This window comes from Thunnus maccoyii, chromosome 5 (assembly GCF_910596095.1).
Source record: "Thunnus maccoyii chromosome 5, fThuMac1.1, whole genome shotgun sequence".
NCBI lineage: Eukaryota > Metazoa > Chordata > Actinopteri > Scombriformes > Scombridae > Thunnus > Thunnus maccoyii.
The window spans coordinates 30,494,654-30,520,521 of NC_056537.1; the positions used below are offsets into that span (position 1 = coordinate 30,494,654).

Here is a 25,868-nt window from a genome sequence, read left to right on the forward strand (position 1 = left end):
GAAAACAAAGTCCACAATCAAGAACCTTTAACCCAGTTAAAACATGTACATAAAAGGATCTAAAACATGTATCATAAAACTTTGGCTTAAAAGTGGATGAAATGTTAATTCATGACAATTTCTGTCAGACGTACCCCACACCAATGCACGCGTATCATTACATGTTCCTTTTCCTCCTCTTTGTTTCTTCAGGTCGTGTGATGAGCTCTATGACTGCACCAATGTGGCGATGGCCGGCTATCTGGAGGAAGCAGCAGCTGTTTGGGAGTCTCTCCACCAGGAGTCCAAGAAGACGTAGTTCTCAGGGAAACTCTACGACATGTGCTCCAACCAAAACAGCCACCCGATAGCCACAGTTTCCCCGCACAGCTCACCCAAACAGGAAGAGCCAACCTGGCATGCTTATCTTCTGCCACCATCTTCTCAAGTTACTGTCTCCTATGCTGCTGCTGTTTTGGATATAACTTCCCCAAAGAAATGGAACTAGTTTGAATAGATATAAACTTTGGGCCAAATCCACAAAGAATGGATTTTGCCCACTAATAGCACTGTGAATTGCGTAGCATTTGCACCCGCAATCTGCTCCGTTTTAAGGTCCTATTCACAAAAGTTATTGTGCTAATGATATGCCGGCGCAAACACACTCATAAAGTTTTGCAGCTGATTGCAATTTGCCTTTGTTTGGTGTCTGATTGAGTGAGCGGAGTGGTTTTCAGTGTTTCAGGCTTTTCCCCACATTTCAGAACGCAGATTGGTCCATAATGAAAACTGCAGAGAGCACAAGGCCTCAAATTGCGTGTCTTTAATTAGCAGAGATGCGCGCACACACAGAGCTCTCCACAATCACAAACCAACTTTCATGTATTTTGCTTCTTTTACTTTTCTAGTATTTCGCATCTATAACATAATCTACTGAAATGTACATCAAAAAAGGCTACAGCTATTAATGTGACTAAGGCAGGTCTGAAACATGTTAGATTAATGTCTGAATCTTATAATAATGTTGTTCAGGTGTCACTGAATGTATCCAGGATTTTGCAGAAACATCAGTACACATCTACACAGGTCAGCTGTTACACACAGAATCCAGGTTTATTTAATGTTATTGTTTGTAATAAAGCAGCCTCTTACTCTATGGATGAATCCTGAGCTCCATCAGAGCTGTCAGGACATTTTTATTTTCAAGTAGCTGAAAATCCGAGATCCGCCTACCACCCCATACCCACTTGATCCCCACCAATGTCTAACTGAATATTTCATCCTTGATATCATTCAATATCAATTCAATATCATTCAAGCCTCAAGCCGCTTGAAGATTTGAAGAAAGAGAGAGTGAGGAGCGAGTATGAGTGTGTGCACAGTTAATACCAACTATCTGAAGATGCTAATAACTCCACCTTAATTGCATGTGGTAATAAGTGCTGGTCTTTGTGAATTAGACTGTTTTTGCAATGAGGCTTATTTGCATAAAAAGGGGCCAATTTTGTGCTAAATGTATGAATATTACCTAATTTACATACATGCAAATGCTTCAGGCACACAATGACACTGTTTGCTTGGCAGCTCAGTTTGCGGTGTATTTCATTCTCTGCGGGTGCTTTGTGAATTACACACCTTTTTTTTTGTCTCATTTGCACAGGTTTAGCGGCTGCAAAAAGCCGCACAATCCTTTTGTGGATTTGGCCTCTTTTGTATTTTTCCATAGTCCATAGACTTTCCACTGTTTTTCATCTGCTCTGCCAGAGAGGCTGTTTCATGCATATTCTCTGCCTTTTAATTAGTTACTCTGTTGGAAAAATACACAAAATCATACACACAACAAACATATACACATACATAGTTAAACAGATGTTTATAGCAGCTACATGTCATCTGTCTTTATTTCCTATCTCCCTGCATCTCATTAGTATGAGCTTGTATATGATGCTTCCAGGGTCTTCATGAGGGTAATAAGAGCAGAATATTAAGGAGTTCTTGCTTGATAAACCTAAAAAAAAGTGATGAGACCAGATGCTACCACTGGCTCCAGCTAAACTCACTCATTTATCAGTTAATATGAACCATTTGATATTAAACCTTTCTTGGTTTCTATCTACCAGATACCAGATCGACTTAGCAGATGTGGAACACAACTCTAGCTCCCTCTCCGGTTTCTGAACACTCTGTCTATCAAAGTCCACATCTCTGTGACCAACTACATTAACTAAAAACATGATTGCTAATGAGGGGAAGGTCTTGGACAAAGATCTGAGTTGCACAGTAAGGTTTGACTGCTTGGTTCATTTTGTGGATTGCTTTAAAGATATTGAAGTGTTCTGATTATTATTCTGATTATCTGATTCTTACAGAGTCATGATCAAGATGTTCTTTGTGCCCAGCACTCGATAGCAGTTTACTGTAAGCTTTGAGACCAATCCTGTTGTCAGACAACGTCAATATTGGACAATTCTGCAAAGCCCCAGAAAATGTTGAATGACGTTTTAATGAAAATGTTTAATGGCAACTGAAACAGGTTAGAGAAAGATCATGGTTACAGTTGATAAACTGGCAAATGTTGATTGCAGATCTGTGACAGGATGCAAACTGCAATCCCCTGCATGAAAATGAAACTTGCTACAGACCAATCACACCCTTACTTTTAGCCTCACTATATAAAGGACACACTACTTCCTGCATTGGCACTGAACATTGGGGTTCAAGCTGAATTTTGAGGTGCGTACTCATTCAATATGGACATAATTCCTAGGGATATTGAGCTGTAGAGACACAATGAAATAAAAAATATGTTTCCAAGTTCTCATCCTGGAGTCCTGCATTAAATTTACTGTTAACTCTTGCTTTTCTGCCAAATACATGTGAAAAAAAGCATTTTTATGAAGCAATTCTTGAAGCATTAGAGTGTTTCGTGTCAGGCAGGTTTTGAACAGAGTCATCTGCTTCTTGGGCTTGAAGGTTATTGGAATTAAGTTTAATACTGAGTTTCACTGAAAAATACTGAACTCTGTGTAAGACTACTTCTGTCTCTCATCTTCCCCAACTTTTCTTTCCTATTCTCACTCCTCTCACGTCAAAGAAAGTGTTTCAAATGTATGTTTGGCTTCTGATGGATATAACACTGCAGTGATTCAACAAACACCTAGTTCATGACAGCTTTTCTATTCTCTGTGAACTAATGAAGGTTTTCCACATTTCAGTCTAACCCACAGGGTGACCTTTGCTCTCACAGTGGTGAAGATAAACAGATGGTCTCTTGGCAACAACCAAAAGAAGTCAAAGGAGCAAAGGGATAGATTGAATTTGATTTTCTCAGTGAAAAGACTAATGCTTCACTGTCGCTGCATCTTCATCAGTTATTTTCATAGCTGTCTGTTCAGAATTAGTTCAATCATATTAGTGTGCACTAGTCAGTATAATCATGTGTCTTGGCTCAAATAAATTTTAAATGAAGGTACATTGCAAATGCAGTCAATAAGTCAGACATGTCCACACAAGTTGAATGTCCAACTTATGCAAAGAAAGTGCACTTACTCCGAGGCTTTATGGGTCTAAGTTTTTCTTTTGAGAATATGCTCAGTCAGAGGGTGAATTGAAAAGCATGACACTTGTGTACGTTGCTAGGTAGCAGCAAATCAAGACTAAGCAAAACAAGGCTTAGCGTCTACAGCCATAGTAGCAGCTCTGTGAGGCGGTACTTACACACTGTGTTGCTTTGAGCTAAATGGTAATGTCAGAAAACTAACATGCTCACAATGACGATGCTAATGTTTATCAGGTAATATGTTCACCATGTTCATCATCTTAGTTTAGCATGTCAGTATGGTTACATTTGCTAATCAGCACTAAACACAAAGTACAGCTGACGTTCATGGAAATGTCATTAAACCAAAGAATTGGACAGATCAAAATTTTGACCCGGTGATGGCGCTAGATGAGTGGTCCATCCCAAGGTAAAGGATCACCAAGTCACCTCCATCCTGAGGAGGACATGGATGTGTGTACCAGATTTTGTGGCAATCTATCCAATAGTTGTCAAGATTTCACTCGAAACCACAAATGTGAACCTCATAGTCGTGCTAGGGGAAAAGTCAGTGGATTTTTTCAATTCAATTGAATTTTATTTATAAAGCGCCAACATAAAAGTTATCTCAGAGCACTTTTCACATAGAGCAGATCTAGACCGTACTCTTTAATTTACAGAGACCCAACAATTCCCTCATGAGCAAGCACTTGGTGACAGCGGCAAGAAAAACTCCCCTTTAACAGGAACAAACAAAGGTTATGATATTGTAACCCTAGTTCTACAAGCACAGGCAGAGCCCTCTACTGGACTCTATGGGTAATACTCCTCTCCAATCACACGCACGCAATCGTTCACTGAAATTTGCATGTACATAGCCAGCCAATCAGGACGCGCCTACAGATTATGTGCACAATGGGGGGGTACTTACTCGCCTACCTGTAGGTTTAGGAGATGCACTCAAAAAGCCAACTAGCTAGGCGCTTCTTGGATAGGGCTTTACCAGCACTCCCTCTCCATAGCACACAAACAGCTGTTTAGTGCGCTGAAAAGGGCCGTGCATTCAACATAATATGCTAACACACGTACTGGGCACAAGAGGTGCAGTTTTGCCTCATTAGCATCCCCATGGGGTGGAGGACAAAAGGCCTCTATCTGAATACTTCTCAAGCTCTTTATGTTCTTTGGAACAAAGGAGGGGTTTGGTTTGAGAGTAGCACCACTGTGGTCACCTTGAAGAAGCAAACAGCTGAGGTGAACCGACAGGGCACCCAACTCTCTCACTCTCTTAGCTGAAGTCAGCGCATGCAGCAAAGCTGTCTTGAATGACAACGCCTTTATAGAGGAGCGCTCCAGAGGCTCATAGGGATCACTCAATAGAGCCTCAAGCACCACCAGCAGTTCCCACTGGGGGGAGGAGTTACGCCTCAATAGCCATTGTCAAACCTTCCATAAATGGAAGTTTGGCCGGCATCAAAAAGGTTGAGCTGACGGAGTGGTCCATAAACGCATCACAGTCAGCTCCCAACACAGCTTCAGTGTTTGTGTTAGTGGTCACTCCACATTTCTCGCAGAAATAACTGGAGAGGAGTGGGTGTCTCCTCTCCACAGTGCATGCGCAGGCCCGCAGTGTTACTCTCTAATGAGAAAGTAACGCTGTCAGCTGTGCTAACGTAACCCCAAGTGGAGTGCTGTGTACGCCAGTCCTGATCAGGGCGGCATGAAAAGCAGGAGACAGTGCTGACACTAAGCAGACATGAAGTGTCCTCGCTCCGGTCAGTGTGCGGGTGCACTGCATTATTCCTGTATATGGATATAACGCTGCCCGCTGCGTCATTTTCCCAGGGAGACACGTTGTGCTGGCCAGTCTGAAAAATATTGGTACCGGTGAGTGCAGCGAAACACAAACCCACTTTGTTGCTATGTCTGGCGGAATATGTGTTTTTCCCACCACATTGCGCCTAACAGCGCTCATGAATGCGCTCAGCGCTGGGTTTTTTTCGGCTCACACCATCTGCAGCTGAATAAAGCCTCCTGCTGTCTGCTTCTCTGACAGAGAGAAGAGAGGCAGGGGTGCCGGCAGAGCAAGTGCTTTCTGTATGTGCTGTCTGTAGACAGACTGTGATCGACTGGATGAAGCAGGCTGAGCTGTTATCATCCCACCATCACAGAGGGCCAGAAAGGATGGAGGATTTTTAACAATTTCAGCACAATCAGCGTCTTTAGCATGATGCGCACAGACACACACAGAACATGAACTTGAACAGGGGTGGGAGGGGGCAGTGAACAACGCACATCCGGTGTGTCAGCACTTCCTCCTGCTGACAGTCATTTCAGTGCCACTGACTTTCCTCAAGTGTTTCAGTGGAGGTTTGTCTGCACTCCTCGCTGCAGCATGGGCCGCTCTGCAGTCAAGAGAGGGCGGGTACTTCGGTGACTCCGTCGAGGTGGTATTGGACATGGCTGAAGCAGCAGAGGCTGTTGGTGCTCTACCCTGCCTGCATGCTCTCCTTCTTGCTGTGGCATTGTGGCATTGCAGGCAAGCAGCAAATGTCAGCTCAGCTGCGCCTTCTCTTCTTCATGCCTCTTGAAGCTCCAAGGAGGTCCCCTCTGTACTTCCCAACCACACGTGACATGAGCCTACTGTGGCAAGCGACATCACTCGTCCTGTGGCACACGCAACACCTACAACAAGGTTGTTAATCTGACCGATGGTGCGACCCAGAAATTCAATCTGTTCTGCCATGGAGGAGGTATACAGCAGTGTATTTGCCGCTGCAACACTCAACACACCAAGATTTTTTTCTGCTGCAGGAAGCAGGGTGTCTCTGTCCTGCACCAGTGGAGGCTGCAGCTTTCTCCCCGCTGCCCACCCAGCCGAGCAGCAGGGCTGTGAGGGCCTCTTCTAGGAGGTGCACACTGGGACAGCCTGTCTGCGTGTGGGCCTGCACTCTCAGGAAGGATAGCAGTCCTGCCACTGGTGACTTTGTTTTCAGCAGCTCCTTCCAGGACATTTCGACGCACTGCCAGATGTCTGGTTGAGGAAGTGAAACAAAGGCGGGTTGAGCAAGATGAGACAGGCCACAAAATCCTTCATGGAGCCGGCTGACCAGTTTGTCATAATTATCCATCGGAGAAGCCGCTCAGAGTGGCCCTCCACAGCAGTAGTGGTGGAGGGCCAGATGGAGCAGTGATTTCATCTATGCCACGGAGATCTCGAGCTCCAGCTCGCTCTCATCGCAGCAGAGTCACATCGTTGAAAATGTTCCCACCACTTCTGGCGTAGATCTGGAGGAAGCACTCAGCAGAATATGCAGGGCGGTGGCTGCATCATGCCACTCTCTGCATGTTCCCATTCAAGGCACTCGAAGCAGAAGTGACCCCTGGCGGTGGCAGCGATGAGACCGGGGCATGACGGGCAGGAATAAGCAGGTACCGGTGACTCCATCACTTGAGAAAAGAGATTCACCGTCGCTTAAGCAAAGAGGATGGTGAAGCAGCAGTGAGACACGGTTGGGTTGAGAGAGAAAGAAGGAGGGAGGGGGAGAGGGGAGAGAGACACACAGAGAAGCATAATAACAACAATAACAGCAATAACAACGATAATAATAATAGAGATATGACTAGTAGTAATAATAACAATAACAGCAGAAGGTGTCAAGGCAGGACGCCCACAGGACCGTGCCATCACCCCCTTGGACTCTGAATTTTTCTGTGAGACGAGAAAGCACAAAAACTCTGCAGAAGAAGCCAAGGTAGTAACGTGCATTAATGGTACATGAATGCATACAGATGGAGAGGAGGAGGAGGAGAGAAAAGCTCAATGCATCAAAGGAAGTCCCCAAGCAGTCTAGGCCTATAAGAGCATAACTAAAGGCTGGTCCAAGGCAAGCCTGGTCAGCCCTAACTATAAACTTTATCCAAAAGGAAAGTTTTAAGTCCACTCTTAAACATAGAGAGGGTGTCTGCCCTCCAGATCAAATCTGTAAGATGGTTCCACAGGAGGGCCCGATAGCTGAAAGCTCTGCCTCCAATTCTACTTTTGCAGACTCTAGGAACCATAAGTAAGCCTGCGTTCTGAGAGTGCAGTGTTCTAGTGGGATAATAGGGTACTATGACCTCTTTAAGATGTGATGGTGCCTGACTATTAAGGGCTCTCTAGATGAGGAGAAGGATTTTAAATTCAGTTCTGAATTTTACAGGAAGCCAATGCAGCAAAGCTAAAATGGGAGAAATATGATCTCTTTTTCTACTTTTTGTCAGTACACGTGCAGCTGCATTCTGGACCAGCTTTAGAGTATTTAGAGACTCGTTAGGGCAGCCTGATAACAAGGAATTGCAATAATCCAGCCTAGAAGTAACAAATGCGTGGACTAGTTTGATTAGGCAGGGGCCCAGAGAAAACTATGGAGTCCAACATTGTCTTTGCAAATGTACACACCGACTCAACATTAATTTTAGTGACCTCCAATTGGCATAATTGGGAGTCATTCCCGCCAAAGTGAATAACAATCATACCGTATTTACGCTTATCTTTAGCCAGCAGTTTTAAATTTGACTCTGTGTCGCCCGCTCTGGTCCCAGGAATGCATTTGACTATGGTCACCGGTGTTGCTAACTTCACGTTTCTCACTATGGAGCTGTCACTGAGTGGGGAGAACCTGTTAGAAATGTGAACTGGTTGGTGGTGAACCGTGGGCCTCTGCTTAGGGTTATGCTTCCTTCGGACAATCACCCAGCTAGCCTGGCTTCCCATCTACTTGGGAACTACCAGGGGAGTAGGAGCTACACTGGATCGGCCTGCACTGGCTACTGGTGGCTGGCTAACTACATTAGCTAATGATTTTGCATGGTGTAGAGTCGCACTTCCAATTCACTGAGCCTCCCCTCCAACACTGCAAATAAACTACATTTATTACATGTACCATTATCACTAATGGAGGCAGAGGAATAGCTAAACATATGACACACTGAGCAAGAGAGAGCAGGAGAGTGAGTGGGAGAGAGATAAGCCATCACTAACTGCTTAGCTAAGTTAGCTGCTAAGCTAAGCAAACTGCTGAGCTAAACTAACTAACAACTGTGGGATTAGCGAGAAAAGTCGCTAAAATAAGGAGAGAGCTAAGAGTGCTTGAGCAGAGCTAGTGATCTAATCTAGTAATCTGATTTTGTTGTTTGAAAGTGGAGGCACGGAAAGTAAAATAAAGCATTGGTATCACTGCATGCAGTTAGCTAAGCCTTCTTAGTAAGCTCCTTTAAAATGACCAAGTGTATTGTCTTTCTCTGTCTTGGGATTGTTGTTGAATTACAATGTCCAGCTGGTCAGGTCCAAGCTCTTTGACTCTGAGCTTCTCTTGCAGTGTTCTCGCAAAAGGGGTTATTTCCAGCAACTTAACTGAATTTTCTTTCCCCAGAAAGGAGTCTAGCTGCAGTTTTGCAGACTCACCCTAACCCTACACGACACACCCACTTAACTACATGACACACACCCCCAACTACTGTGTCATGTAGTAAAGTGGGTGTGTTGTGTAGATACTGCATGTTCATGCTGTGGCTGCAACTGGATCTTCTTGCAATTTATCACAGATGTACCTGGTTGTACCATGAGGAGCCACTCACTCTCTGCTGCCACGCGTTGGGTGGTGGTGCGTAAATGATACATCAAAGGGAGATCATGTGTCTGAGGAACATGACAACTGCTTTGGGGTTCAACAAGGGAGCTGCCTTAGTCCATTATTATTCTCACTGTACATGCTGCCACTTGGTGACATAATCAGAGAGCACAATTTATGTTTCCATAGTTATGCAGATGACACACAACTGTACATCTCTGCTGAACCAAATGATGCTGCAGCTATAAACTCTATTAGTACCTGTCTTCTGGCAATAAACAAGTGGATGAGCAATCATTTCTGAAAACTGAGATCCTTCTAGTCAGTCCCAAAACAAAAAGAGAAATGCTGTTTAATAATATGGGGAAATTAACTCCCAGGATTAAATCTCAGGTTACAATTCTTGGCGTTATATTAGATTCAGATCTAAGCTTTAGGTCCCATATTAACAACGTGATGAAAACATCATTTTTCCACCTTAGAAACATAGCTGAAGTACGACCATTTGTGCATCAAAAAGATGCTGAAAAACTGATGCATGTCTTCATTTCAAGCCAACTTGATTATTGTATTGTAAAAAAAATTAAAAAAAACACTGAGAGCTCATTTAAAACTATGCAGCTCGGCTATTAACCAGAACCAAGAGGCGAGAGCACATTAGTCCAGTTTTAGCTGCTCTGCACTGGCTTCCTATAACATTTAGAATTGATTTTAAGGTCCTCCTCATCACATACAAAGCCCTTAATGGGCTAGGACCAAGCTACATTTCTAACTCCCTTGTTAACTATTTGCCATCAAGAACATCTTCTGGTGCTGGTTTATTGGAGATTCCCACTAACAGGTGAAATAAAATCAGGGATGCAGCCTTTGTCAATTATGCCTCAAAACTATGGAATACACTACCGATAAATACCAGGGAAGTCAGCTCGCTAGATATTGTTAAAAGAAACCTAAAAACTGATTTCTTCACCTTAGCCTTTAACTAGCTTTTCTCTTGGTCTGCTTCCCACTTATGCACTACTGCACTTCTTTTAAAATGTTGAATTTTACTTTATTTTATACATTCTATGTATTCTATGTGTTAACTTTTTATTATATTTTATTCTTATTATTATTCAGTATGTATTCTATTTAATGTGTCAGTGGGTTTTATCCTCCACCTTATATTACACATTCTATGTATTATATTCTCACTTTATTTTATCTTATTTTTATTACTATTTTTATCAAGTGGGTTTTATTTTCTGTCTTATGTTACATAAGTGCTAAGGTCAGTGATTGGTAGGTTTGAGAAAGAAGACTGTGGTGTGTGTGTTTTTTAACCCACTAGGGGTGGGAGGGGTTTTGTTGGTTTTTTTTCCCGAGGCAGCTTCAGGTTGCGTCTGACACAGATAAGACCCACAGTGAGGTTAAACCTGTTGGAAGATGTTCTGGGGTAAACTGAAAGAGGCTTATTTCTGTTAATCACAGCTGGTGGTGAGTCTGTGTCCTTTTGGAAAAGGGAGGTTCTGTTTGCTTATGGCTTCAGAGACCTAGGCATCGATTTATAGATTGTGTACACATGGCGCAATACTTTCTGAGTTATCGCTTATTAGGTCTCAAACTACCACCACTGAAGTACGCATTCTATGTATTCCAGTTGCACTTTATTTTATCTTATTTTTATTAATGTTATCAAGTGGGTTTTATTTTCCATCTTATGTTTTTTACATGCTTTTATGTTCTTTTTATGTCTTTTCATGTGAAGCACTTGGTTCTCCTTTCTTTTGTTGTAAAGCACTTTGAGCTGCATTTCTTGTATCTATCTCTTGTATTGAGGAGGAGCAAACTACGCATGTACAACTTATAACAAGAGTGAATGGGCAAAGATTCTTGGGCCCCGGACAAAGAAACTATAAAAGAAGGAAGGGTCATTACATCATAATACCAATGTTGCTCTACTTGGTGCCAGACTTTGGTGCTAGCTCTATTGAAGCCTATGGGAGATGCATGGAGAAGCACACTAAAACCCAGCATATCTACGGCATGACTTTTGATGAAGAAATGCCTCTACCAAATGAAAGAACACAATTCAGAGAATACTGACTGACTTTTCCTAATGTGTGCATTTGTTTTTTTGCTGTTGGTCTCCAAATAGTATCCAAAGATGATTACAGGCATACTTTACAGAGCTTATGGTGAGTCAAATTAAAATGCTTATGTCTATCAGAAACTTAAAGAAAAACTTTAAATGATGAACTTGATCATCAGAAAATAATGCATCATAATTATGAATGAAGCAATCTCTGCCGTGATAAAATCAACACCGGAGCTGTAATCCCATTTGTCTGGTGCCCTGTTGTCCACCAGGTTACCATAACAAAAACTGTAGATTATGTTACATAATGTTAGCTAAGGGGCTCAGAATTAATTTAGTTAGGGTATTATCACAGTTTAGATAACCTACTAATGTTATTCTGTTTATAACCTCAATCACATATGCATAAGAAGCTGCAGTCCGTTATAAAGCTAGCATGACATTAACGTAACTTGCATTGACTTAACCTACAAATCAAAGAAAATGTACCTTGAAAACACATGAAACAATAAATAAATAATAACACACCACAATGCTGGTGCCTCCATCACCCAGATTGATAATCTGTGAAACTGAGAGGGGAGAGATGAGGGAGTTGTCTACCCATTCACCACTACGCTAACTGCTCTGAGAGCTTTCAAGTGTGGCACCAATGTACATTTATGCGCTACACAGTGATGTAAACCCTTCCTTCTTTTATAGTTTCCTAGGCCCTGGGCTGGAAATACACCTATCACTAACCTTAGACAACATAGAACATTTTTAATCTACATTTTTATTGCAGATCATACATTTTGCTCACTAACTTTATAATATTTACCTTGCTCATGTAAGGGGGGGTTATCTTTTCCAATCTTAAAGAAACAGGAGCTAAAACATAGTGTAAGAGAAACTGTATATTGAGGGGCTGAATAAAGGGCCAGTATAAGATAAATAAGGAGTTTTTTTAAAACTTTGAATCATGCAGAGCTACTAAATAAAAATTTAGAGCTGAAATGATCATAATAGGTCCTCTTTAAATGACAAATTACAGGGCCAACAGTCTAACCTTGATCAGGATCAAAGACTTACTATATTACAAATTACACAAAGACACTATCGATACAGATGGATCAGTACACATAGATAATCACTCTGAATGTCAATATAGTTATAGTTAATAATAAAGTCTCTCTCAGATCGACAATACGTTAATATTTACAGGTTTCCATTTAACAGTCACACACTCACCTGGGGGATACAAGCCCGGTCTGGCTTGTTCCTCCAGTGATGGGCTTTATAGATGCATTGTTACCTTTGATACTGGGTAGCCTAGTATTAAATATGAAATATAAAATAACAGCATAAAAATATGAAAATGAAACAAATATGTACACCATACAACTGTCAACTAAAGGTAAATTACTGACAAAATTATATTCTATATTACAAGATTTTGCTATTAGACATAGTAACCATTTAAAGCTCAAATTATGTTTTTAATGTATTGTAATGTAACGTATGTATTTAACCAACCATCACTGGTGGTGGACCTACATACTGCCCAATCAACAAACCAACATTGTCATCCTTAAAGCCTCTAGCATAGCTGTTAAAAACAGACTGTAAAAGCAATTCAGTGGTCGAATTAGTCTGTGGTCATACTTTTACATTATGATTAGGAATACATAGGCATTTGCATTATTCAACATTTAGTTAAAAAAAAGGCTGTGAAAAGAATTTATATATATCTGATGATAAATATCTAAAAAAAATATCTGCAGTTTATTTGTGGCCGTGTTTGTGGTGAGCAATCATGTTCTGTCTGGAAGTTCCCACCATATTTATTTGTCATAAAAACAAATGGTAACTGTCAAAACTGTCCATTGTTTTGTACTAAATTATGTGCAGATGTCAAACTAACTTATTTTTGTGTCACGTCTGAGACACATCACCTCATGTCTCTCCGTGTTCCTTTTCCTTGTCTTTGTTTCTTCAGGTCATGGGATGAGTTCCATGACTGTGCCAACGTGGCGATGGCCGGCTGTCCGGAGGAAGCAGCAGCTGTCTGGGAGTCTCTCCGCCAGGAGTCCAAGAAGATGCAGTTCTCAGGGAACCTCTACGATATGTGCTCCAACCGCAACAGCCACCCAATAGCCTCAGTCTCCCCACACGGCTCACCCAACCAGGAAGAGATCAACCAAGAGTCTCTAAGAGGGCGTGCCAATCACGTCTGCCCCCACCTTCTCATGCTACTGTCTCTTCTGCTGCTGCTACTGTTTTGGATATAACTACCCCAAAGAAATGGGACTCATGTGAATAGATATAAACTTTGTGTATTTTTTCTTCCACAACTCCATAGACTTTCCACTGTTTTTCCTCTGCTCTGCCAGAGAGGCTGTTTCATGCATATTCTCTGCCTTTTAATTAGTTACTCTGTTGGAAAAACACACAAAATCATACAGAGATACACAACAGGTATACAAACAGACCTGCAAATACACACACAAGCCCCTTTTACACAGCCTGTTCAAGGCGAGAATGTTGCGCCATTAATTCGCCTCACCGTTCTGCTTAAAAGATACAAACAGGGAATGGGGGTGCATTATTGTTCCAGCAGCAGAGGTAGTCACATTGCCAGATCGATGTCTGTGTAAAAGGGACAGCAGGCATTGCAGGACTACACATACTAGATGCTAACGCTGTTGTGTTAAACATCATGCCTCTGATTCCAGAACATCGGCATGGTATCTAAATGGTTATTATGCCAGTTTTGTTTGGTTCAGCATAAAAAAGCAAAGCCGGCATAATGACGGATCTTCTTTACGGCATGTGGGATCTCTGTATAAAAGGGACTAAAGTTAAACAGATACTTATAGCAGCTATATGTCACCTGTCTTTATTTCCTATCTCCCTGCATCTCATTAGTATAAGCTTATATATGATGCTTCCAGGGGGAGTTTGTCTTCGTGAGGGTAATAAGAGCAGAATATTAAGGAGTTCTTGCTTGATAAACCTAAAAAAAAAAAAAGTGACAAGGCCAGATGCTACCACTAGCTCTAGCTAAACTCACTCATTTATCAGTTAATATGAACCATTTGATATTAAACCTTTCTTGGTTTCTATCTACCAGATACCAGATCGACTTAGCAGATGTGGAACACAACTCTAGCTCCCTCTCCGGTTTCCGAACTCTCCGTCTATCAAAGTCCACATCTCTGTGACCAACTACATTAACTAAAAATATGATAGCTAATGAGGGGAAGGTCTTGGACAAAGATCTGAGTTGCACAGTAAGGTTTGACTGCTTGGTTCATTTTGTGGATTGCTTTAAAGATATTGAAGTGTTCTGATTATTATTCTGATTATCTGATTCTTACAGAGTCATGATCAAGATGTTCTTTGTGCTCAGCACTCGATAGCAGTTTACTGTAAGCTTTGAGACCAATCCTGTTGTCAGACAACGTCAATATTGGACAATTCTGCAAAGCCCCAGAAAATGTTGAATGACGTTTTAATGAAAATGTTTAATGGCAACTGAAACAGGTTAGAGAAAGATCATGGTTACAGTTGATAAACTGGCAAATGTTGATTGCAGATCTGTGACAGGATGCAAACTGCAGTCCCCTGCATGAAAGTCAAACTTGCTACAGACCAATCACACCCTTACTTTTAGCCTCACTATATAAAGGACACACTACTTCCTGCATTGGCACTGAACATTGGGGTTCAAGCTGAATTGTGAGGTGCGTACTCATTCAATATGGACATAATTCCTAGGGATATTGAGCTGTAGAGACACAATGAAATAAAAAATATGTTTCCAAGTTCTCATCCTGGAGTCCTGCATTAAATTTACTGTTAACTCTTGCTATTCTGCCAAATACATGCGAAACATAGCTTTTTTATGTATCAGAATAGATGCTCCCAAAAAGGCAATTTATTGAGTACAATTACACGGTTTCGACTTTATGTCTTCATCAGGTAATGTAAAGTCGAAACCGCATAATTGTACCCAATAAATCGCCTTTTTGGGAGCATCTATTCAGTGGACATTAGTTTTTCCTGATATAGTTTTTGCCTTTTAACCTCTTTTAACTTCTCTTAACTTTCCTTTAAAACACTTAATTTTTTGATGACTCATCCTGCGCTTGAGGGCATAAACATTAATTAAGCCAATCAAATGTGATTATTTGTGTTGCCCAGCTGACTCCTCCAGTCATATGAATCTGCACAATATCAGGGAGAAAAACATTGCTTACAATTACAAATTAAGTTAATTTCTCCCTTGCCCTCCTACCTTGTAATCTAGAAATGTACGTGAGGACGCTCCTCTACTGCCCCAAATCGCCATGGTTCTCTCCATTTTTGTTAAATCACCCCCATGTTTGAGTGATTACATCAAATCCCTTAACGATCTGATCAAATTCCTCTCGATATGAAACCATTCCCACATATTCTATTTCACTCAGAAATACATCGAATTACATTAGGTGCCCTGATATTTCATTGTGTCTTTAAAGCCTTCATGATTTTGATTGATATTGATATTCAACCACTCTAGAACATATGTTTGTACCTGTTAGATAATGACAGTGGGTTCCTTAAAGACCTTTCCTCTCTGCTAGCAAAGCATAACTGTGGTGTAGTGACCAGTCTGGTTATACACAAGAATAGAGGTTTTTTAATTTGCCTTGAGGATCCATATAAACTAAATATAGTCTCTCCCAAGAATCCTGGCACAATATAGTGAACAAATACTCCCGTTACTTGGGTAATCACCAGTAAAAGCCCAAGGCCCATCATCTGAACAATGCTTCAGAAACAGAAAATGGAGTATTGTAGACAACTCTCCTCCAAAAAAGGAACTATTGTGCTAAAAAAAAGTCTTACTTTGTTATTTTAATTGTAAAGGTTCTTAGCAAAGGCGCGTGCAGCACTGTGCATAATAAACTCGTATTACACAGACAGTTAGCAGAAAGACGTATAGAAAGGATACACCGAAGAAATTAAAGATGATTTAGATTTGCATACAGTCTCAACTGCAGTGCTGAGAAGAAACTGATGAATATGAATAGTTTCAATCAAAGAACAAAACTTGTGGTCCTTTAATGCTCTAGTCTTTTGGACAATGTATACAATTTGACTTTGGATGTATTTGCTGATAAAAAAAAATATTATCACAAAGAACATACAATCATTTCTTTTTTGAATATTAAACTATGAACACTGGACTTTCATGACATAACAGCTTCCTGTGCAGCAGCTGCAGAAACATGACTTTTCAGCTGAAGTTAAAGTGAAGACAGAGTGTGCTAGAGTTTTTTTTTTATTTGGTGCTTGCTTAGGTATGAAAACCTCCAAGGTACCTCCTTGGCATCCTCTACTGTAGCCCTACAGTAGGGGACCAATATGTGCACCAGTCAGACTCACAATCCTCTTGCATGCCAAGTGTATTTCATGCTCCAGGAATCATAGTTTGGCCCTGCAGGCCTGCTGGAGCTACTTATTATTCTAAGTGGCTGTGGGTAACAGTTGTTTCTGTCTGGCCCAGGATCAGAAATACTATTAGATTAGAGACAGACAGAGAAAGAGAGAGATGAGTACACCTGGAAAACAAACACCGTTATGCCTAGTTGAGAAGCACTAGATTGAATCCACCTGTCTAGCAGCAAGTGTGTTTTACACAGGGGGCTTTAGGTTGCAAGTTTACTTTTCTTTTTTCACAAAAAAATAAATCAAAGCAGCCCAACTTTAAAGCGTTACGCTAGAATGTGTAGAAGCACAAAACAAAATCCTCAAAGGCTGCAACAGTACGCTGACTCTAAGAGGGGTGGAAATAAATAAAAACTGGTTATACAAAGAGAGCTGTGTTTCACCTTAAGAACTGTTTCAGCCTGTCTACCTTGCCAGTGGCAAATTCATTAGACATACCTACAGGGTTGAATTAATTGTGGAAAGCAGATCTGGAGACAGTTATACAGTGGCTAGATATTTTATCTGTCTTATTCGGTTTGGGACATAAATGTCAAAAGTAAACTTTTCATCAAGAGCTTTTGTTATTCACATACAAGCTAAAACAGAATTACCCCTTTGACCAGTTTTATGTAGATATTAACTCTGGATTTACACACACTCACTGAAACCTGAGGAAAAACTCAGTAGAGATACTGTGAGGAAATCTCACAGGCTAAAGGAACTACACAGAAATAAAGACAGTAAGCTTTAAAAATGGAAAAAACCCAATCAGCCCACAGCATTTTTTTTTTTTTTTACATAGGGGACATCTAGAGATATGCTTGGATGGTTTAAAGAGGCTGCTGTAGTTTTGAACTTTAATTAAACTGACAGAATTAGCAATTAGAGGCCTTAATGGCTGAATCACTAAGGTGCAGCAATCTGAAAAATATCTCCATGGAGCTCAGATAAGGTGTTGTCACTGGAGGCTAAATCTCAGTAAATCATAAACGTGTGGATACGTAGGTTTGAAAATCAGATTGGATGTGTTTGTGTCAATCCATGCCCACAGTGAGTTCAGTCCTCATAACCCCATAGATTTCATCGTTTTATGGGTATATATCTAGTTCAGAAGTGTTGCGTCCATAGTGGTCTAAAATATGAAAAAAAAACCCGTCATGAAATCTTTTTTATGAGAAGATATGTTTCATGTAAGGCAGATGGACAAATCTGATTTCACAGAGGTTTTCAATAACGCTGCAGTGTAAATGCAATGTTATTGACCAGAGCAGAGCAGGGAATTCTTTTCCAGCACTGCGGTTGAGACTGTACATCTCCTCGCCTCCGGCTAAAGCTTGGTGCTCTGACAAATAGGTTAAATTGGACAGGAAGGACTGCAGGAGAAAGAGAAATATTATTAAACACCAATATATCATTGTCACATTAATGGTACAGTACATTTGGTGTTATTACTGTAAGCAACTGGTAGTGATGACTGGTAGTGCCTATATCATGCTATTATTAGTGTGAATGTCCACTAATAATAGTATAATAGATTAAGACAACATTTTACATAAAGGCATAGCTTTATGTCACAACAAAGATGTTCCCACTTCCTCTCCTCTGCAAGACTCTTTGTTTGCTCTTGCTCTACTGATAAATATGTTTAGGGCTGGGGCTCAATCACATTTGATCGACTTTTTCAATCCTTTATCAAAGATTCCCACTCACTAAAATTCACATGATGCGATCCATTAGACTGTTTCATTAGAGACGTCTCACCACTTTGTTTGTCTTGTTAAGCAGCAAAAACCCAGAGTCCTCCAGCTGCTGTTTATTTCTGTTTATTCACTAAGAGACAATCTTTGGCTACAGACACTAGCTTGCACATTAACCAGGACCAACAGTGCATATAATTTGCCGCCAGTGATATTTGTTGCTTCAATTGGTAAAAGTAATGTCATCATGAGCTAAAAATGCCTGCTAATGTTATCTGATTATTTTTGACTTTTTTTTTGCTAAAAAGAAAAAAGTATTGATGACAGATAAAGGGTTTGGTAAGAGATTTGATGGCATAGCAGTTTAGCAAATCCAGGTATTTTGCCAAACAGGAACCAGATCCAAAATGGAACCAGCTTTTTGAACCCAACGCTAAATATGTTGGAATTCATTTGCCCACAGCAAATTAATGAATTCCTTACATTCTTAAAGCATATTCAAAACCTATAGTTTGTTTGCTCTGGATGGGTTGATGTGGATGAGTTCGTAAACTTGGTTTGGTTTCTTTTCACACAGAGAAAAATCAAAGCGAATCCAAGCGAACCAAGATGCATCACTAAAAGCCACATGAGAACGTTCACTAAGCTCATTTGTTAGATGTGTCTGGGGCAAGAATATAAACACAGGAAGAAGGTCCTCTGGCCAAATATGAATAAGGCAACATACTTTGTGGCTAGTCCAAGACAGATCCCTCTCTGGCTAGTGGATGGGAGCTGTTTAGCTCAAACTTGCAGACTACCTTGTTGTTTGGTTGGATAGAAATAGGGATCATGTTCCTACCACTAACAAACTGCTCCAGAATTCATTTTATGACTGGACCAGTTCCTCAAAGGTTCTTGGTATGGTTTTTTAGGTCCACACCTGAGTTGAATTTTTGTTTCAGATCTTCCCAAACATATAATTCCAAAAGGGAAAACTAACCACAGTCCGATTCAACTGGACTGAACAACTAGTATTGTGAATTCTTTTGTTCTTTTTGCTCTGGAGGAACAGTGCCATCTGGTTTTTGCCACAAAGGAATCCAATTTATTTCACTCCCAATCCAGCCTATTGGTGGTGCACCTTGTAAAATGTGATGTAGAGGCTGATAGATGCTGCATAACTTCTCAGCAATGGTCTCAATTGTTTACTGTAATTATTTCTAATGCATTTTTGGAAATACGGTTATCAAGAGTTAGTTAGATTAGAGGATTGATAGCAATCTCATGTCTTATACTCACAAATTAACCCCTTGTATCCAGTTTGTTTGATCTGTAATAACAATAACATGCTCTTAATGCATACATAATAAATGGTGTGAATCGAGGAAATAAGTACACACTTTACACACAGCAAGACACTTACCAACTCTGACAAAACAGTGCTTTTATCAAGCAATTTTGAGTGTGAATAAACACAACATAGGCTGGGAGAGACAGGCAGATGGAAATGTAAAAAATTTATGACATTTTGACCAGAGGTTTAAGTGGAACAGCAGGGATCAGTCTGTGACAAGACAGACAGACAAACTCTCACCTGGGTACTAGATTCATATACTCGCTTCCAGCAAGTGGCTGTCAGCACAGCTGTATTTTCAGACTCAAAAGTTCAAACCTGTGGCCCTCCAGTTTTAATCACAGATAAGACAAAAGAGAAATTACTAGAGACTGAAAACTTGAGAAACTGAAGTACAAGATAAGTATGATTCTGATCTATGTACTTCATTGAAGATGCATTTGGTGAAGATTGAGGAGGGTGATGATAGGAAATAATTGTTTTTCCTTTTTTATGTTAAATTTATTGCTAATCTAGAGGAAGAAGAACATATTTAGATAAATCTAAATGCCTCTTCTCTTCATTTTACAGACACAAATACACCACTCAAATAAATTAAAACAGCTATTTCTAAACATGGGGAGTCTTACAACTTTTCGCTTCATATGTTGCATGACAAGAAACACAGATTGACAATAAGTTTGGTCACATAATATATAATAACAGCTCCATGAATATTAATGTATATAGCAGTAATATATTTCATGTGTATATAGACAATGTCATATACTATATGCCCTGCAAGTGCTACTTTTAAAGCTTTAACATTTTCTATTAGTTGTGCTGTATTTGACACCTCAAAGGCCAAGCAGAATACACATACTGTGTTATTTAATGACTAGTCTAATAGGAAGTTAAAATCCTGTCACATACTGGATTTCCACCTTTAGTCAAATGCACAGTAAACTGTAAAAAAAAAGCAGCTCAACATAAACTCTGTGGAAATATTTAACTCGATTGTTTGTCCTTTTCTCACTATATTGTAGTCTTTGTACAGCAGATGGTGATTGTTTTGTGTGTTCAAGGTTGTGTGTAAGTGTGTGTGTGTGATAGAGAGAAAGCGAAAGAGAGATCACATATCCCACTGTGGTGTAAATTAGCTTGTTAAATTAATCATTTATCCACACAACACGTTGTACATTTCATTGTTACTGATTAAACCACTCTTCTCTGCTGCTTTCCAATCCAACTGTCGCTCTCGAACCTTGTTTGTTTCTATAAATAGCATGCCGTGCTGAGCTTTCTTTGCCTTTATATGTGTGAGAAACAGAACTAAAGCCAGTGTGTACATGTATGATCCTGATACACGTGTGTTAAATCCATGCATACATCACATATCTATGTGAAGCTGAGAGACAAAGAGAGTGTGCTCATGTGGATAAAAAAAACGATCCGGGCTGGCTTTAAAGTGGCACTGCTGTTGCTGCTCGGGGCTTCCCATCAAACAGAATGAAGATCCAAACATCTGGGATCATGGATGAAGGGTTGACTTTTCCAGGGATGAAAGCAGGAAGCTACACAACAAAAGCTCTGTGCACATACAGATCATATGGCTGTATCTTCTGTGGACAGCAACAACAAGCTCTGTGTTGTACATCTGCACATACAGCTAAGCATCTTTTCAAATGGTGCATACACAGCATTTTCTACTCTCGAACTTTATCTGTTTGTGAAAATCTTCTGTATTTGTCCTTGGCAGTCTTTTGTTATGTCTGCTCCCTCTGCTCTTCTTGCAGGTATTTCATCTATCTTTCCATCCTTTTAACCATCCATATGTAGTATGTTTTGCTACCTTTATAGAAAATAATTAAACTGGTGCTGACTGACTAATTGCTCTGGTGCTGATTGACTAATCTCTCTCTCTCTCTCTCTCTCTCTCTCTCTCTCTCTCTCTCTCTCTCTCTCTCTCTCTCTCTCTCTCTCTCTATATATATATATATATATATATATATATATATATATATATATACATATTTGAACAGAAGTTAATTTGCAAGTTAACATTGGGACAGGGACACATTTTAAGGGAAATTCTAACTTTTGTACATGGTTTGAGGCAGCAGGATTCTGCGATTTATTCAGTAGAGTAGAGACACCTTGGCTTATATGGATCTCCAAAGTTGTGCACTCTCAGTTTTAGCAGTTTGCATTTCTTGTGTGCAAATTCCAAATGAGAGAAGAGTTCAATTCTTCGGATTTGACCTGAACATAAAGCGTTGTCCTGTTAGACCCCTCTAGTCAAAGAATTTTTTGTTTTGATCATTTTGGCCATCGTTCCTATCAGTAATATTAATATCCTGGGAACACAGCAACATTGTAAAAAAAAAAAAAAAAAAAAAGGCCAGACGGGGGAAAGTGTTGTCAAACAATCATATATTTTGTGTACGTTGTAAAAATCACAGTTTACAGACCGACTTCCTGCAGCTTTGACCATAGTTTTGCATGTTTTCATGTGCACTATGAGGATTAATATTGACAGGTTGGGTGCACTCAGTTTTACTTCCAGATAAAGTGATTTAGATCATCTGGCTAAACTGTTAGCTTGTGTACAACCTGTCTGATCATCTGGCTGTTTGTGTTTCTTGACCTGTTGTACTTCATTGTAGTGATGTGCACTTGTTCTAACCTTTAAATAACATTACATTATTTCACGCCATTGTCCATTGGCTTTCTTATTTGTCTACTAGTTATGTCTGTGACATAACTGAAAGATATGGGAATGTCACTTTTTGAAGTATGTTAGCTAAAAAGTTGTTAGCAAGTGCCTTCTGTTATGGGATTTGCTAAAACAGCTAAATAACATCACATGAGCATAGTGCACAGGACATTAGGATATCTATTTAACTCAATGATTATTTTGCACCAATAAATCTGTGCCTCAGTGTTCTTTTAGGTTTAAGGGTTCAGCATGCTTCAAACAAATTAGTTTGTATGAAGTGTTAAAGCTGTTTCAAAAAGCCACACTTAAAGACAACATGTCAACCCTGCCATTGTAGGTTCTGGTTACCAATTAAATAAACAAAATGCAATGTGTTAATTAGTGAGCTTTAGGTGTTCGTTGACAGATTTTGTCACCTTCGAATAGGGCTAGGCTAGCTGTTTCCCCTCGTCACCCACTTTATGCTAAATTAAGCTAGCTTCCTTATATTTAACAGACAAACGTAAGAGTGGTATCAGTCTTCTCATCTGACCCTCCGCAAGAAAGCAAACCCTCAACTTTCACCTCCTTAGGAATCTTCTGGAGGTGTCATGATGTTGAAATTAGGCAGAATAAGGTAGGTTACTCCACAGGTTTGAGACTTGATTACAGAGGATGCTTCTAAAAAGTTTTTTTTTTTTATTTCTCTGACATTTCAGATTAAAGCACCACCTGACAGCTCAGCATGTTTGCAGCTCCAAATGGCTGCAAGAGATAACTGTATAATTTCGAACTTCAATACCCAGAAATCCTTTAAGGTGGCATCAGTAAGTAGCACAATGCTCCGGTCTGTGATGCTTTATACCAAAGGAGAACACAGTAATGAAGGCAGTAAAGGTCTTACATTGCTGAGTGTGTGTTTTTTCTAGACAGAGAACTGCTCTCTCTGCTGTGTGGAAAACAGATTGGATTTCATTCTTAAAGGGGACCCATTATACTTTTCCTTATTTTCATATATATAATGTTACAATGTCAGATGTTCATATTAAACATGGCCAAAGTGTCAAATAATGAGGTAAACGTATGTAGAAGTACTGCTGGTCATCTGCAGTTCTTCATCAAACATCATCATCACTGTGGCTGCTTCTGCTTGTACTATTCCTCCCTGCATTATCTCTCACTGATCCGCTGAACAAATAGCTCCAAATATGTCCATATGTTGTTGTGTCAACCAGTTTTTAGTGCAGCTAATGAAGCTCTGCTAATTCAGTGAGGAACACGTTTCACTTCCTGTAAATTCTTTACAATAAAAGTCTCCCATTATTGAGTCATCTAAAAGCTTTTAATATGAAAAAGTAAAGCAGGAAATGTTGAGATTCCATCAGTGGCAACAGAACTCTGATGTGTGCCCCTTGGCAGTTTCTGTAAAGCTGGCCAACCAGAACAGAGTGGGCTCATCGAGAGGTGGGCCTTAAAGAGACAGGGGCTAAGACTACCTGTAAGAGACAGAGGCTGAGCTGAGGGGCTGCATAAAGGGCCAGTATAAAATAAATAAGGAGTTTTTTTAACTGTGAATCATGCAAAGCTACTCCAGCGGAGTCCCAGAATAAAAATATAGTGCTGGAAATGAGCATAATAGGTCCCCTTTAAATTCTGATTCTTCGTTTCCTGTGACCAGAAAAGTTATCATATCCAACAGTAGAAGTTTGTTTGGGAAGACATGGGGGGTCTGCTGCAATTTGCAGGGATTGGACACACATTTTGTTGCAGCCACACAAACTTTATTCTCAAAAATAAGATATATTTGTCACTTAAAATCACAATTAGTGCTTCACACAATTTGTTTGGATGGATAGTTGAAAGTAATGTCTATTTGAATTTGGAGGTCATACTGTGCCAAAGAGCATCAAGGAGTTCTGGCTGAACATGTTTGGAACAAAGCAGAGGAAGTGAACTTACAGCATGTGCCTGACGATAATGAGTACTACCAACTGAAAGGGAAAACATTCTGCTGCTTTCTGTAACAGCAGCTGAATATCAGCACCCATGCTGAATACATGGCCTTAGTTGGACTGAATTTTCTCTCTTCTCACTTCGTGCTTGAGTGTTTTCTGCAACTATCTAAAGATGTCACGCACGGCATGTTGTGTTATTTCCTTGAAAATAACAGCTAAGGTTCAGTGTTTTTCCCTTGGGTTAAGGCTTTGAGTGGATTCCAGGAACACTATTTTTGCACATTACGGCCATTATGTGAAATATGATTCAGGATACTTACACATTGGCTCAACTCCTCATGTTCATGCAAAACCACCACAAGGATAGTTTTACCCTCTGAGGCTCTTAAAATATCTCTTGTGTGAATGTGGTAAGAAATGTTGTCCTGTACTGGGCGCTATGCCTCCTGACCTTTTGCTGCTGTTTGCACACAGTAAACCAAAGACTGGATGAGGGTTTGGATAAAAAAATCTGACATATGGGTATATATGGAAATTACATAGATGGTGTATTTGCCAAGATCCAAAAAAAGTCACAAATATTACATATATTTCAAAATAAAGCAAAAAATATTTTCACATTGAATGCATTTTTACAAATAAACACGTATATTTTCAGAATGTAAATGCTGAAATATCAGATATGGATATATAGAGATTTTTTTATATCATTTAGACATTCATCTACCCAACCTGCTGATAGACTCAAACCAGGACCTTCTTGTGAAGAGACACATATCCCAGATAGACATTTCTAATATGTCTTTCTAATAATTGTATGATATGTTCCACATTTCATGGAAATCCATCCAATGTTGTTGAGCAATGTCCAATGTCAACCTTCTAGTGGCGCTAGGGGAAAAGTCAGGAGATCAACAAAGTTATTAGGATACATCCTCTGGGGACCATGTCTTTACAAAATTTCATGGCAATCCATACATAGTTGTTGAGATATTTTGGTCTGGACCAAAGAGGTTGACCAACTGATCAACCGACTCACATTGATGTTTAGCCATGGTGTTAGCATAACTTAAAAAAACTGTAAGTGACTGAAAGTGACCTAGGATCATCAACATTAAGGCAGTGTTGAGATCTTTCCTGGTCATTTAAAGCAAGTCCCTCATGCTGTGTGTCTGGCCCTCATTCATCCCTGCACTGTGCTTCATCATCACAATATGGTGTGAGAGAGCGTGAGAGACTCAGGTGAAAGCCATGTATGTTATGCAGGAGTTGCTTCAAGTTATTTGGATGGTTTTTGCAGATGAATATTTAATTACAGCCGGATGCCTCAGTAAACAGAGATGCAGCAGCAGTTTATAGAGTGAAGATGAAGTCCCAGAGCTCCCTGGGTTTACACAGTAAGTGCATGAGCACGTGTAAACACACACTCGAATGGTCCGGGATACTGACACACACAGCAACAGTACACAGATACTTGTAGACTCAAAAACTACATCTACACTTACAGTATAGATAGTGTGACAGTATTACAATATTAGTT

At 40.1% G+C, this 25,868-nt stretch overlaps 1 protein-coding gene across 1 annotated transcript in view; it reads left to right on the forward strand.

Annotated features, from left to right (window-relative positions):
• The window catches only part of nrn1la (neuritin 1-like a), a 97,536-nt gene extending 82,524 nt beyond the window's left edge, over positions 1-15,012 (forward strand). The window contains exon 3 of the mRNA XM_042410705.1: positions 13,185-15,012. Coding sequence (XP_042266639.1) covers positions 13,185-13,476 — 292 coding nt within the window. The 3' untranslated portion in view covers positions 13,477-15,012. The remainder of the gene's footprint in view (positions 1-13,184) is intronic.
• The last annotated feature ends 10,856 nt before the right edge of the window (positions 15,013-25,868 follow it).